This window comes from Oncorhynchus clarkii, chromosome 1 (genome assembly GCF_045791955.1).
Source record: "Oncorhynchus clarkii lewisi isolate Uvic-CL-2024 chromosome 1, UVic_Ocla_1.0, whole genome shotgun sequence".
Lineage (NCBI taxonomy): Eukaryota > Metazoa > Chordata > Actinopteri > Salmoniformes > Salmonidae > Oncorhynchus > Oncorhynchus clarkii.
This window is the reverse complement of record NC_092147.1, coordinates 63,597,402-63,613,370: the sequence shown is the minus strand read 5'-3', so window position 1 is coordinate 63,613,370 and position 15,969 is coordinate 63,597,402. Positions and strand designations below refer to the sequence as shown.

Here is a 15,969-nt window from a genome sequence, read left to right as displayed (position 1 = left end):
CTGCTTGAAAGTATATGACACAACAGGGGGCATTACAAAGTTGCCAGGCAAGGGCTTTCCCTTCACACAGTCTAGAGCTAATTCTGTTGAAGTATCTCCTATCCTCCCTTTAGCCTCCAGTGTTTTTCGAGGCAGTCTCACCTCAGACAGCATGGCATACTGCCCCCTCCTGGCCATGCCGATGCTCAGCAGGTCGTAGACAGAGGTGGCGTCCTGCAGACTGGTCTCCTGCGCCTCCTTATGGTCGGGCGCTCGGCTGATGACTGCATCTCCGCTGGCCTATAGGGGGAAGAGTACAGATTCAGGATCAGATTCAACACAAGTCTGTTGCAATAGTAGGCCTATGAAGTGCCTCTAATCTGCTACAGTCCTTTCCTTTACCTGATTTGACGGGACCAGTGAAAGCTAGCCTTACACCTGTCAAAGCCTTTTTTAAATCAATGTCTCACCATGGATTCTGTGATGAGCAGCAGGAGGACTGCCTCCTCGACCACGTCCTGGGGACAGAAGACACTGCGAGGAGACACAGGAAATAGGAGCAGGAAGTGACGAGTAACGCAACAGCCCCATTCCGTTGGCTAGATCACGGGGAGTGTCCTGTTTCCACTTCACCTGCTGGTGGTGTAACACAACCCTCTGACCACCCCTACAGTATCACAGCACGCCGCTCTCTCGGGTGTCTCTCACCCGCACGTGCACAAAATGTGTAAGCACGCGTGTACCTCTCTTTTTTCCTCTGGCACCTTCCCCATTCCTTCCACCAATCAGTTGAACCATCTCACTCTCTCTCTCTCCTTCGATCTCGACTGCTCTCTGGCTGATCCCCTGACGTACCGACTAAAGATACAATTACAAGACACTATCATGGCACTTCTAAAGGAGGAACCCGTGACAACGAATCAAACCTTATTTCCCAGAGTGCATTCTCCCATTCCTGCTCTTGTGCTCTCACTCACGCACGTTGTTTGGGGCGCAGCATTCGATATCCTCTGAGGATGGCGCATACCAATAAGATCTTATATGAGATCCGCTGGAACAGCCAAAGGTAAGTCCCTGACAAAGCCTCTAAAAACTCCACACAGGAAACACGAATCCACAGAGTTCCGAGCCAATAGGAGTCAGACTGTGGTGAGATCAAGTCATGTTCCACGTGTGGGTTTTGTATGACCGGAATGGTGGACTGGGCCTCTAGGAAGGTCTGTCTTGTCGAAGCTCTAGGACTATTTAAGGTTCAACGGTTCAAGCTGGGTCACACACATCTCCCTGTATGGGAGTGTGAGCTGATCTCTCAAGCCAGTGGTGAAGTTAAATGATTGAGCAATATCAGCGGAATAATGCAATTACACATGAACAGAAAAGAAAGGGGAGTGGGGGGAGGGAAAGACGGAGGGAAAGAAAGAGAGGAAGGAAAAGAAGAAGAGAGGAGAGATACAGACCTGTCAGTACTGTAGCGCTGAGGTGGTTTGGAGGAGGGGTAGATGGCGTCCTTCGGCCCGGCGTTCCCTTCTCTCTGCAGCCAGGCGGAGGGTGGGAGGGACATGGGGGCCCAGTAGCTGTCCTCACTCACCGAGCTCAGCAACACCTCAGCCAGCTTCCGCGCTGCAGCCTATGAGGCACATTAATTAAACATGCCATACAGTGCCCGGAAAATATAACTAGGGCACAACTAGGGCCAGGACGGTTTCCTGACTAAGTCAAGTCGAGTTGTCAGGAAAACCTCCAGTCCGTAAAGGTAAAATACATATACCGGTAGACAGCCAGTGATTCGTCCTGCTAACTAGGTGACAATGTGAGCCCTCCTCACCTTCCTGAAGCTCTGGGAGCCTCGAGACTCCACCACCCCGAGGACCCTACGCAGCTGGTGGGCTCCCTGGGCCAGGTGACTGACAGACAGACAAAACAGACAGAGACATGCAGACAGACAAAACAGACGGACAGACAGACAGGGTGTTCAGTGCCTAGGGCCTTGTTGGTCAGTGCCAGCAGCATAGCATGCTGCTCCATCTACGCATCAATGAGTGGCACACCGGAGCTCAATCCCGCCACTACAAACAATGACTCTGTCCTATCTGAGGTGCAATACTGAAACCTACTGGTCAAAAACAAAAGTGCCACTTGCTGTGGCTGAAATCACAACGCACTGCTCCAGACAGGAAGAGAGCGAAGCTTCCACCATCTTTGACTGCTCTACCGGACCATTTACTCACCCCCTATGTAGCAGACACAGGTACGCACTCTGTAGCGCCGCCTGCTGGAAGAAGCCCAGGTCAATGTCCAGTGGTGGAGGGGCCAAACTGGCCTTACCTAATTTAGAACTAGAGGTGACCACCATCTGCCAACACAGTAACAACTTCAGTTGGTAAACACATACACCAAGTGGTTTTGTGCCGCTTTGTATCATGAAATAACATGTATTATCTGCATTGGGGGTAAAAAAAACAAAAAAACAAGCAAAAACACACAGACACACACACCTTATCGAGCTCTTGCAGGTAAACGAGAGCTGTGTCACAGGCCCTCAGGTAGCAGGACAGGCATTCCTCCTCTCGCTCAGACAGACGGACGCGGGAGGCAGCTGACACTGCCTGGTGGTCCAGGGACAGACCTGAGAGAGAGAGAGAGGGGAGAGAGAAATACAGAGAGATACAGAGGGATAAAGAGAGAAAGAAAGAAAGAAAGACATTTGACACAGAAAACAAATAGCACTGTTGCTTGTAGGAAGACGCCGGCTTGTTTTGTATGGATAATGTGTAATTTCGAGACAATGAGTGTATGGGAGGATGAGCTTGGGACAGATGGCCGGAGGGGGAATATGGTTATTAGTATAAATAAATAGTGAGACGAGACCTCCAGGATTGCAGGGAGGACACGACCAGACAACAGCCTTAATCAAATAAGGAGCAGCTGCCAATAGACAAGACCTCATCTAACAAATATTCCTATCTCATAACAGTAACAAAACAATATAATGGAAACCTTGGAAGGAGGTTGAGAAACTATGCAATGTCAAGCCCTGTACATAGCTGAGTGATCCCCATCAGATCTTCTCTTTAAGCATATTGGCTTGACTCTAGTACTATTCTACTAACATTACTTATAGTCCATTATGGTTTATTCAATGATAGACGTCAACAAGGCTGCTTCATGAAATCTTCCCTTCAATCTAAGCAGCAGACACTGTGATGGCGTTAACGTGTCAACGGCCAGGAAGCTATGACTGGTTTGAATGTAATGCATCTCATGATGATGATGTGACGCTTCTCAAACACAATTATCCAGACATGGACCAGCAGTGTGTTGTGTGTGACAATGGACAACGCCCTCTGTTTCACTGTGTGTGTGTGTGTGTGTGTGTGTGTGTGTGTGTGTGTGTGTGTGTGTGTGTGTGTGTGTGTGTGTGTGTGTGTTCATGTGGAAACTCTGCCTAACAGAACTCATAGTTTCAGTCCAACTATATATAGATGGTTCCCTAGAGACATCTTTACTGCATTACTTGGACTCAAATCTGAGTAAGTTCCCATTTGATTTGTAATCACTTCCAAGAGAAGTCTTAAACCAGGAAGTGATTTGAAGAACGAACAGAAGAACGAACAGACACAAAGACACACACACATAACAATACCTTTGGCAAATGAATCAACGCATAGCAATCTGTCAAGTCAAATGTCCTCCCTCATGTAAATGAACACATGGCCAACGCTTCCTTTCTTCCACAGCCTAAAGGAGAAAACTCACCAGACCGATTGTCGGCCTGTACGGTAGGGGGGCCGTTCATTTGCCATTCATTCGCTTGCTGGCGGTTCGGTCTGTTATAGGGTCCTCCTGCCGGCACTCTGTTCAGAGGTGCTAAGTACTCTCGGCCGGTAGACACTCGACAATCTTACTGGTCTGTTCGTGCCTTTGGAGTAAAGATTTCACTACATTCATATCAACATACCTGCGATTACTGATCTCTCTAATCAAGCAAAGGTTTTCCAGGCATATTTCATTCTCATGATTGTATTCAGACATCCTAGAGAGGGCGACTTCTAAAACCATACACGGTTATAGTCATCACAGGCCTATAATAACTCCTACCATGGGGATTAGGAAACAGATCATTAAGTACATTTATGCACAGTTCTGTTCAACTTGAGTGTTTTTCAGGGAAACGTGCTAGTCTGCAGGCTTTGGCTGTCTCTTTGTCTAAATCGTGGGAGAGAGAGTAATGCCAGTATGCAAATCATATTTGAGATCCATGTAATCATTACACAGTACAGACGGAGACTAAAACCAGATACCTGATTGAAATAATCATCATTTGTAGCTCTGGGCTTGTAATTATAAAGCGTTTCATAGTAGGTGTGGTGATCTAGGATCAGTTTTGCTATGTAGATTATAATGAATGGACAGAGGGGGGACCTGATCCTAGATCAGCACTCCTACTCAGATACTTTATGAAAATAGGCCCTGGTCCTTCCTTTAGTTTGTGCATTGAGTGTTCATGGATGGGCAACTGGCAGCCTGCAGGCCGCACAATTTTGAAGGCCCTTGGATCAATTGGCTGACAGCCGTGGTATATCAGACCGTATACCACGGGTATGACAAAACATTTACTCTTACTGATCTAATTTAAGCTGGTAACCAGCTTAAAATAGCAATAACGTGGGCCTCCCGGGTGGCGCAGTGGTTAAGGGCGCTGTCCTGCAGCGCCAGCTGTGCCATCAGAGTCCTGGGTTCGCGCCCAGGCTCTGTCGTAACCGGCCGTGACCGGGAGGTCCGTGGGGCGACGCACAATTGGCCTAGCGTCGCCCGGGTTAGGGAGGGCTTGGTCGGTAGGGGTGTCCTTGTCTCATCGCGCACCAGCGACTCCTGTGGCGGGCTGGGCGCAGTGTACGCTAGCCAAGGTGGCCAGGTGCACGGTGTTTCCTCCGGCGCATTGGTGCGGCTGGCTTCCGGGTTGGATGTGCGCTGTGTTAAAGAAGCAGCGGTTGTGTATCGGAGGACGCATGACTTTCAACCTTTGTCTCTCCCGAGCCCGTACGGGAGTTGTAGCGATGAGACAAGATAGTAGCTACTACAACAATTGGATACTACGAAATTGGAGAGAAAAAGGGGTAAAATTCAAAAAAAAAAAAAAAAAATAGCAATAACGCACCTCAGGGTGTGGTATATGGCCAATATACCATGGCTAAGGGCTGTATCCAGGCACTCCGCGTTGCGTCGTGCTTAAGAACAGCCCTTAGCTGTGGTATATTGGCCATATACCACACCCCCTTGGGCATTACTGCTTAAGTAATAATGATGAGTTCAGCTTTTTTGTGGCACCCACCCCCATCAAAGTTGCACATCCCTGATATAGGTCATATTCAGGTCACCATTTCAGGTAACACAGAATGTTTAGTCTGTCTTCTAAAAAATGTCCATAACTAAATACCACACCGGTTAAACATTATGCGTTTTCCATATATCATACCACCCAGTATTTGCTTATGAAAGGATTGGTACCTTTGATGACAAAGGCCTCTGCGAGCAGACGCAGGTGGTAGACGGGCTGCTCGTCCCCCGTCAGCTCGTCTATGCCCACCCTTGCACACATGCCCTGGGCATCACGGTAATGACCCTGGACATAGTGTATTTTGGCCATCAGGAGAAGAGCCTCGTTCAGGTACCTGGGCTGTGTGGGGACATACAGAGAGAGAGACACAACACGATGGCTGTTTCGAGAGGCTAAGTGAAGGGTAACACAGAGAAAACAGGTACATACTGTATACAATGCATTCGGAAAATATTCAGAACCCTTCCCTTTCCCACTTTTGTTACATTACAGCCTTATTCTAAAATTGATTAAAAAAATTATAATAATCCTTGTCAATCTACAACCAATACCCTATAATGACAAAGCAAAAACAGTTTTTTTGTTTTTTTTTGTCATTTATAAAAGATACAAATTAGAAATACCTTATTTACATAAGTATTCAGACCTTTTGCTATGAGACTCGAAATTGAGCTCAAGTGCATCCTGTTTCAATTGATCATCTTTACCTGTGGTAAATTCAATTGATTGGACATGATTTGGAAAGGTACACACCTGCCTATATAAGATCCCACAGTTGACAGTAAATGTCAGAGCAAAAATCAAGCCATGAGGTCGAAGGAATTGTCCCTAGTGCTCCGAGAGAGGATTGTGTCGAGGCACAGATCTGGGGAAGGGTACCTTAAACATTTCAATATCATTGAAGGTCCCCAAGGACACAGTGGCCTCCATCATTCTTAAATGAAAGAAGTTTGGAACCACCAAGACTCTTCCTAGAGCTGGCTGCCTGGCCAAACGGAGCAATCAGGGGAGAAGGGTCTTGGTCAGGGAGGTGACCAAGAACCCGATGGTCACTCTGACAGAGCTCCAGGGTTCCTCTGTGGAGATGGGAGAACTGTCCAGAAGGACAACAATCTCTGCAGAACTTCACCAATCAGGCCTTTATGGTTCAGTGGCAAGATGGAATCCACTCCTCAGTAAAAGGCACATGACAGCCCGCTTGGAGTTTGTCAAAAGGCACCCAAAGGACTGTCAGACCATGAGAAACAATATTCTCTGGTCTGAAGAAACCAACATTGAACTCTTTAGCCTGAATGCCAAGTGTCACGTATGGAGGAAACCTGGCACCATCCCTACGGTGAAGAATGATGGTGGCAGCATCATTCTGTGGGGATGTTTTTCAGTGACAGGGACTGGGAGACTTGTCAGGATCAAGGGAAAGATGAATGAAGCAAAGTATAGCGAGATCCTTGATGAAAACCTGCTCCAGAGCGCTAAGGACCTCAGACCGGGGCAAAGTTTCACCTTCCAACAGGACAATGACCCTAAGCACACAGCCAAAACAAAGAAAGGAGTGGCTTTGGAACAAGTCTTTGAATGTCCTTGATTGGCCCAGCCAGAGTCCGATTGAACATCTCTGGAGAAACCTGAAAACAGCTGTGCAGCATCGCTCCCCACCCAATTTGACAGAGGTTGAGAGGATCTGCAGAGTCCCCAAATACAGGTGTGCCAAGCTTGTAGCGTCATACCCAAGAAGACACAAGGCTGTAAACGCTGTTAAGGTGCTTCAATAAAGTACTGAGTAAAGGGTCTGAATACTTATGTAAATGTGATATTTCTAAAAATCTGTTTACGCTTTGTCATTATGGGCTATTGTGTGTAAATTGATGAGGAAAAAACAATATAATCCATTTTAGAATAAGATTGTAACGTAACAAAATGTGGAAAAAGGCAAGGAGTCTGAATACTTTCTGAATGCACTGTATAAAGAATAGACTGACTGGAAACATGGTGAAACAAGTTAACGAGATAGAAAGCTAAGTAGAATTGGAGGAAGTAAGATGTAGAGGGAGGTGACACAGAGGGGAGATGCTCAGACTGACCCCCAGGAGCCCCCTGCTCAGGATGGAGTTGAGGTAGCCCTTTGACCGGGACAGTTTGGGCTGGTTGATGTCCGTCAAAGGCGTAGCATTGCGTAACAGCCTCAGGTTGTCCTGCAGACACTCCTCCAGCAGGGCCTCTGCCAATAACAGCGTCCCGTAGTCATCTGGAGGAGGGCACAGGGAAATAGGACAGAATTCAGAGTAGTGAAAGGGGTTGGTGGGCTGAGTGCAGAGTGGGAGTCCATGGTCAGGGGTCAGCTGCTTTGGGACACAAAATAAACCCAGCCCAATCCATCATAGCATAATTTCCCACAAGCCCCTGAGAGAAGGAAGAAAAAAACACCAGGGGAGCCTAAAACTGAAGTCACTGGATGGCAATAAAAGTCACTTGCAAACACTCCTCTCCCATCTCTGGTGGTGTGTTCTGACGCCAAGTCTGTGACTGGAGTATATGTCCTAGCATCTCTGACATACTGTAGCACCTCATGCTTATGAGACTGGCCCAGTCAAGGTTTGTCACTGAAAGGGATGATAGGGGCTGGAGAATGTTTAATGTGATGTACAGGGTTCGGGATGAACTGATTACATGTCAAACAGTTACATATAATCTGATTACAAAAAACGGTACCTGTAATCAGTTACGTTACCAGCAAACATATTGTAATCAGATGATAGATACTTTTGAAAAAAAAATCATAATTACTTCTTGGATTACTTTTAAATGCACAAATTATGTTTGTGAAAAAATACATTGACACTTTTCTGTTTTCTCAATGACATTCAATTCAGCATTGAAAAAAGGCCACCTGTGCGAACCTGACCACAAGTCAGAGACCACTATGATGACACACCAAATATGTTTGATGGATAATTTTTGTCTTCTAATGCCTCTTAAGGGGAAAGTGATCCAAAAGTAACGGAACGTTATCAGATTACATTACTGTGAAAAGTTATGTTACTGATTACAATTTTGGACAGGTAACTAGTAACAGATTATATTTAGAAAGTAACCTACCCAAACCTTGTGATGTACAGTATTTATTTTGTATTTGTATTTAAACTTTATTTAACTAGGCAAGTCAGTTAAGAACAAATTCTTATTTTCAATGACGGTCTACTAAATTAAGAATATGGTGTCATAATGCATAAAACAAATAATTCTGCTCTCTAAAACATTAACTACAATCTAGCAGCAACGTGGAATGTTCATGTGGTGGATAAATTCTTCAGGAGAATAACATATCCTCTACACGGCATCTGAATAAAGCTACATTATCTTCAGCACACTGTTCTGATCTCAAAATGTCCTGGTCAGAGACTGATCGTGATTTCACCCTTGTCTTGAATTGCAACTTGTAGTCGGCGCCGACAGATAGGGCAGCTCTGCTTCTAGCTCCTAAGTAAATTTGCAGTATTTTGTTTTTTTTGTGTGTTATTTCTTACATTATTAGCCCAGATTTTTGGTGGGGCCATCACTAGCCGCCTTCCACCCGGTTATGCAACCCTGCACCTTAGAGGCTGCTGCCCTATATACACTGAACACTAGTCACTTTAAAAATATTTAAATAATGTTTACACACTGCTTTACTCATTTCATATGTATATACTGTATTCTATTCTACTGTATTTTAGTCAATGCCACTCCGACACTGCTTGATCTAATATTTATATATTTCTAAATTCCATTCTTTTACTTTTAGATTTGTGTGTATTGTTGTGAATTGTTAGATATTACTGCACTGTTGGAGCTAGGAACACAAGCATTTCACTTATTTATTTTTTTAACAACTAGGGACAGTGTTGTTACAAAATCAAGAATGGCAAAACTATGGGCAAACTGTCAACATCAAGACAGACTTTAACAGAAAACCAGCTAGGGATGACTTGAATTCTACACACTCTGGCATAACACATTTAGCAGTTCAGTACACCTACAGGCATGGTGAAAACAGTCTCAGGTGGGCAGTGGGAGTTCCATCCGGCTGATCAAATGACATCAAATGACAAGATTTGGTCATTAACACAATAACAGTGACACGCAGCAAGGTCGTGAGCCATGTCACCTTACCCCATGTTTACTTTAACGACATGAGGTGGTTAGCTACATTTGGCTACTCACTTCAGACTGAGTACACAGTAGATTTGAATATATAGACTGCACTCCTGGTGAATGTGCTTGAGTGGTGTGTTATAATACATGGAAAATATATTTTTTTAAATGAACAAATGACAGTGATAGTGACAATCAGTTAATACATTTTCACTACAATATGTTCTGTGTTTTAAACATTGTCCATTGAGAGGTGTAAAGTGATTATGTAGTTGTTCGAATTGTAAGCTACTGCAGTTTGGGCATACCTAAAGCTGTTCGTTTTCATTGTTTGCAGAGTAAGCCCTTACTTGCAGAGTACAAAGTCCAACTCATGCGGAACTATTGCCATCCCTGTCTGGACATGTGACAAAAACTTAGTCAGGAAAAAGAAACCTATACCAGAATCCAACAGGTAGTTATCACTCACCGTCTTCGTGAAATCTGGCGGCCACGAGTTGCTCTACGATAGTGGGTATCTTGTCCCACTGGCACTCTGCTCTGTAGCGGTCGATCTCCGCTTCCAGACGGTATTGCGAGAAAGAGACCCTATTGGATGCCATGCCCGCTCTAGATCCCGATCTGTCTCGGTGAACGTACTCCCCTGTTACCCGGGGAGTAACTGCGGACTGGCAAACAAATCATGAATAAAGTGTAATGCCATCTATGAGCATGTGCGGCTGCCCGAACGTCCCTCCTCATTAACATTTTGGGTGGACATGTCAAAATATTATGTAATCATCATTTATTCTTAAATACCAATCAGTCAATGTGGACTAGCACACACAATGAAAAAAGCAATGCTGTTAACGAGTTGTATACCAACTCAGAGGCTACTGTAGGACAGGTGCTTCAGTTTGAGGATGAGATTGGGAGATTTGTGTGTACTTTTGCAGATTCAGATTTGTTTATTTTTCATAATAACAATTTAATGAAGTAGCTTATGATTGCTTTATAGCCAGTCAACATATAATAACTCCTTGTTGTCGACTCTACCCTATTACGCTTGTATTTAGTTTGCATACAATAGGTCTACACACCTAAACTATTTTAGGGGGAAAATCAATTATTGTAGAATTATTTTTTTTCTTTACCCTACATTGTAATACGGTAGAAGCAACACATTAGCTAGCCTATAGGCTGCTGAAAACGTTTTGCTTTGAAGTGCCTTTTGCCCTAGATAACCGTCCTAGATTTCCCTTCAAAAGCTTTCCCTAACTAGATCAATTCCTGGGATTAGCGCTAATAGCCCACTAGAGTGCAGAGGGTATAGATACAACAGTAAAGTTCAAACTGTGGATCTAAGAGACGCACAGGTGGCAAGTTATTATTCCGGATTTTTACCGCAGTGTATGTCCAATCCCTCAATAAATCCTAAATAGGCTACTGTATTTAAAAGGTCAATTGTCAACTATTTTCATTGCCCGACTTTCAGGTTTTGTGGCTCAAGGTAGCTAGGCCTACCTACACCTGCCATATGGTCTGCTCAGACAATTCATCATTGTATGGTAACGCGTGACTATGAGGGTCTCAGCTGTTGAAAAACCATTGGCAAAGAATGTAACACTTTACATGTTACAAACTTAAAAACAAAAATGTATACATATAATTGGCGAGTGCCTTATTAGGGAGAAAGTGGTGGGGCAAACAATTATCTGAATGACCATTTGTCAAGAATACAATACATTATTTAATAGACCTTGACATGATGGTCGAATACATTTTTGTGGGCATAGTTTCCCAGGACGGCTGCTAAATCGGTCTTTCACAAAAACATTGGAAAACGACAGCTCGAAACACTTGACTCGCTACACAGCAAACTAATGTTTAGGTCAGGATAAGTTTCTATTGGTAATCCACCGTCAAATATTCGGAAAATAGATTTGGTGGCTTAATTTTCCCTATGAAAGGTTGATATTTACTTGTCAAATGTGTTTACTTAACAAATTCAACGAAATACCCAGTGAACAACTACATTCACATTCCTGTTTTGCACAGGTGTCTGGGTTTGGCTACCTCACGCCTTCAAATCTCTGACGCAAAATGCCGATATCCAATCAGAATTTAGCTGTCGTGTCCGTGAGTTGAAAGGTGACTACGGCTCACAGTAATGCCCAAAAAGGTTGAAGAAAATACATGTAGTTAATTTACAAGCGAACTATTCCAAGTCTGTTTGTCAACTGGTGAGTATGCATTTTAATCATTCATATCGCTGCAGCTCCATAACGGTGTGCTTGTTATCACCAAATGAATGATCTTGCTAAACTAACTGATGTTCTTAAACCAACTAAGTGCAAGTATTATTAACTTTAGCCAGCCATGTGTCTATCAACAACATCACTAGCTAGATTGTAATTCTGAACTGTACATATAATAACATATCACTGAAAACAATGAAGCTTTTATTGCCAGAAAATATTTCAAGTCCATTTGATCAATCTTCTGATTCTTCTGCCACGTATGTGTTTCCAAAAGTTAACATATGGGCTCATAGATGGATCACCTATTTCTAGCTCTTGCCATTCAGTGACGAGCGACACTGGCTGTTCTGTGCCTTCACCTTGCTTGCAACCATTGTTCATATTATTCAGCTTTGATGAACTTTGTTGTTAAAATTGCCTTGCTCACGCTCTCTGTCTGTGTCTGTATCTGTGTAGTTACTGTACAGCCCAGAATGGTGTTAAGAGTAAGTAGCAAGAGGAGCGTGGTGTGGGGCTGGCTACTCCTGGTCTCCTGCTTTCTGCTGTCTGTTCGTTCACATGAGCAGGCAGCCCACGAACACCCACCGGAGAGTCACCGTCCTAACATGCACCTGGACAAGAACATGGTCCATGACAGAGAGTGAGTAAAGGGTTGTGTTCATTATGATCCTCCGCTCTTTAATGCTTTGCAACAGAAGAAGTACAGATAGATAGATAGATAGATAGATAGATAGATAGATAGATAGATAGTACTCCTATCTATCTATCTATCTATCTAAATAGTTTGCTCTATTCCAAGCTTTACCGATCATTTGGCGGACAATGTGTGCATGGTTAATGCACTGAGCAGTGTCTCTCCTATGTCCTCTTAAGACACATCATGGAGCATCTGGAAGGTGTGATTGACAAGCCGGAGTCGGATATGTCGCCGCAGGAGCTGCAGTTGCACTACTTTAAGATGCACGACTATGATGGCAACAACTTACTGGATGGGCTGGAGTTGGCCACAGCCATCACTCATGTGCACAAAGAGGTATGTGTGAAAGGAAAAACATAATGTAAAAAATAAATAAAAATATATTATCAGCCAATGATGCCACATACTGTATGTACTTTATTAATCTACACACTCGTGCACTTCCATGTTTCCACATTTTCTGCAGGAAAAAGGAGAGGATAGCCAGCCTATGAAAGAGGAGGACCTCACAAGCCTTATAGATGATGTTCTGAGGGACAATGACAAAAACAACGACGGGTACATAGACTACGCCGAGTTTGCCAGGTCCCTGGAGTAGAGGAGAGACGGTGCCTAACTATTGGGGTCTGGCTCCGTGCACTGCACACCACCACACCACTTTTTCCACCACACCACGTTAATTTACCTGAGCCGGTGTGCATGTCTCACGCTCTCTGTGGGGCTATCACTATCCTTCATCCGTCCAGACAGCATCTATACCAGAGGTGGGCAAACGTCTTGGCTTGAGGGCCACATTGGGATTTTTCGAAATTCAACGGAGGGTCACACAGATTTTGTTTTGACCAATTTTTGTTTGTCAAAACTTATTTGCGGGTCAGAAAAAGGGCAGTCATTTGAAACTATTTAGGTCCGTTATCATTTCTACATACTTTCTATCTAGTTTTAGAAGTTCAAGTGTGACCTGCAGTTTTTAACCCCCGTCCCCCAAAACAAAATAAATGGGTTTTACTCAAAACTCCTGTGGGCCAGATTGAAAGGTTTGCCCAGCCCTGATATATATACACAGTAGATTATTCAATTATTACTGTAATTATTAAACTGCCAATTGTGTCTACTGTATGCTAGCAACTAAACTAGTTCAGTCATGTTAGAATGAAATTCTTGAGCAGGTATTTACCTAAGCGCTGCTTTGCTGTATAAAATCCAGGATTATGGACCAAAGGTTTTGATATTTATGCATCCAATCAAGTTAGGCCATTTATGACAACTGCCTGTGGTCCTTAACTTTAAGAGTGGCCTTTACTATTACTGCACCATTCTTGTACTATTTACTCATAGTGGGAATGTTACAGCCCGGATGCAGTATACTGTACCACAGAGTATGTGGGAGTGTGGGAATGGCAAAGCAGGTTTGGAGGATTTGTCTGACGCTCAGAAACGAGCCATGAACAGGGCTGCTTTCAGTTGGAACAAAATGGAAGACAGTGTTTAGAAACGGAGGCGGTAATACCTGGGCTAAGTCCTACTGCTCATTCTTGTTTTCAAAAACGCTTTCTCCCATTTGTTCGAACCGAATGCGACTCAGGTAACATAAAAGCCGCACTTGGTACGGGTTTGGTTCTGGTCAGACACAGTCAATCACAAATCATTAATCTGCTGATCCACACGTACTTTACATCCCTTACATAGTCTGTTACCCACCAACCTGAACGCACAATTCCGCTTACAGCAGGGCTGATACTTGAGATGAACAGAATCCTAATTTTAATACAGAAGATGTGTTGTGGTGCGCATTGTGATTTCTTCATCACTGGATTCACTTTGACTTATAGCACAGTGAGACCTCTGGGTGACAGGAATACTGAAGGGTTAACTTAATTGTACAGATGTGCTATAAGTAGAATGCAGGGTTATGTTGCTATAAATGCTATTGAAGTAATGATGTTACATTATGTGTAGTTAGACCACACTTGATTCTTTCCAATTGAGCTCCATTGCTGTCAAACAGTTACAGATCATTAGGTTACCAGGTCTTTATGCTATAAGGCCCAGGTCTATATTCAACCCATTTATAATACTTCCAAATGAATACTGAAACTTTATTTGTTACAAAAGAGTTCTAATTTCATCATTCAGTGAGGTTGTTCGGTGAATACAGGTTACTTGAATAGAAATGTGTTATTAAAATCTGTAAAATGACAAGAGTAGTAGACACATGCAACTGTGTTGTCTTTGTAATGTGCTGCAATAAACAAATATATGAATGTCTTCTCTTTTTTTTTAAGTTGAATATGTCTCAAAGTGGCATTCGCATACTGCAGCCTTCTTGAGTGCATGTTAGTGCAGATCTGTCTGAGGTGTAGGTTATGATAATTAGCAGATACCCATAGACTTTGCGCTAACGCTAGTTAGCATCTTCCTTCAAACCTCACGCAGAGATAAAAATGGTTCATTTGACTCTGGGGAAGAAGGTAAAGGGCCTCCTTGCCAAAATCCTCAAGTATCCCTTTAAGTCAAAAGTGTAACTCGGCCACTCAAGAACATACTCTGTCTTCTTGGTAAGCAACTCCGGTGTAGATTTGGCCTTGTGTATTAGGTTATTGTCCTGCTGAAAGGGAAATGCACCTTATTGTCTGGAAAGCAGAATGAATCAGATTTCCATCTAGGATTTGGCCTGTGCTTAGCTCCATTCCATCATTTTTTTTATCCTGTAAAACTCCCCAGTTCTTAATGATTACAAGCATACCCATAACATGATGCAGCCACCACTATGCATGAAAATATGGAGAGTGGTACTCAGTAATGTATGGTATTGGATTTGCCCCAAACATAACCATTTGTATTCAGGACAAAGAGTCCATGTGACTTGTTAAGCACATTCTTACTCCTGAACTTATTTAGGCTTGCCATAATAGTGGTTGAATGCTTATTGACTCAAAACATTTCAGCTTTTCATTTTGAACAAATTTGTCAGAATATTTAAAAACATAATTCCACTATGACATGGGGTCGTATGTGTAGTAGGCCAGTGACAAAAACAAATCTATAAATACATTTTAAATTCACACAATTTGAAAAAGTCAAGGGGTGTGAATACTTTCTGAAGGCACTGTACGAAATGGATGACGTTGTATACAATTGTGGGGACCCGTTTTGACTTGTGAACGCTACTTTCAAATCTACTGGCTGAAATGATACAAAACCTTTCTAGCATCAATTTAACATTTAAACAAACAAATCACTCCCAATACACACTACTTTATTTACTGTGAAAATACAAAAGGCGTTAGAAAGATGTATAGTATATATTTCAGACAATCTATATGGATAATTCAAGACTACCCGCGAATGTCTTTCTCTCAGTTAGGCTACCCTGAACTTTCAAGAAAACATGCAACGTCAGGTATTCAATGGGAGAAGGAGTTTAGTCATTTTCACTATTCTCTAAATTCTTCCTGTTCTTTAGTTACTAGCTATCACTGTACAGATACAAAAAACTGTATTTTGTCATCTAATCTAAGGTGCAATGAATAACTGTTAGTTCTTCGAGACACAGCCTATAAGAGCTTGTCTACTTCCCGACG

At 43.2% G+C, this 15,969-nt stretch overlaps 2 protein-coding genes across 2 annotated transcripts in view; one reads left to right on the top strand and one right to left on the bottom strand.

The window, feature by feature from the left end:
- Positions 1 to 10,147, bottom strand: part of LOC139410356 (tetratricopeptide repeat protein 7A-like) — a 47,952-nt gene extending 37,805 nt beyond the window's left edge. Inside the window, exons 1-9 of the mRNA XM_071155794.1 lie at positions 9,918 to 10,147; positions 7,399 to 7,562; positions 5,488 to 5,656; positions 2,475 to 2,605; positions 2,208 to 2,332; positions 1,805 to 1,883; positions 1,437 to 1,606; positions 450 to 513; positions 142 to 279 (exon numbers count right to left, since the gene is read on the bottom strand). Of these exons, the coding sequence (XP_071011895.1) occupies positions 142 to 279; positions 450 to 513; positions 1,437 to 1,606; positions 1,805 to 1,883; positions 2,208 to 2,332; positions 2,475 to 2,605; positions 5,488 to 5,656; positions 7,399 to 7,562; positions 9,918 to 10,050 (1,173 nt within the window). The 5' untranslated portion in view covers positions 10,051 to 10,147. The remainder of the gene's footprint in view (positions 1 to 141; positions 280 to 449; positions 514 to 1,436; positions 1,607 to 1,804; positions 1,884 to 2,207; positions 2,333 to 2,474; positions 2,606 to 5,487; positions 5,657 to 7,398; positions 7,563 to 9,917) is intronic.
- A 1,411-nt stretch (positions 10,148 to 11,558) lies between these two features.
- Positions 11,559 to 14,658, top strand: LOC139410340 (multiple coagulation factor deficiency protein 2 homolog). Its single transcript, XM_071155793.1, has 4 exons — positions 11,559 to 11,670; positions 12,145 to 12,328; positions 12,562 to 12,721; positions 12,852 to 14,658. Exons 2-4 carry the CDS (start codon positions 12,162 to 12,164, stop codon positions 12,981 to 12,983), a joined length of 459 nt encoding a protein of 152 aa, XP_071011894.1. The 5' UTR covers positions 11,559 to 11,670; positions 12,145 to 12,161; the 3' UTR covers positions 12,984 to 14,658.
- Positions 14,659 to 15,969: the final 1,311 nt, after the last annotated feature.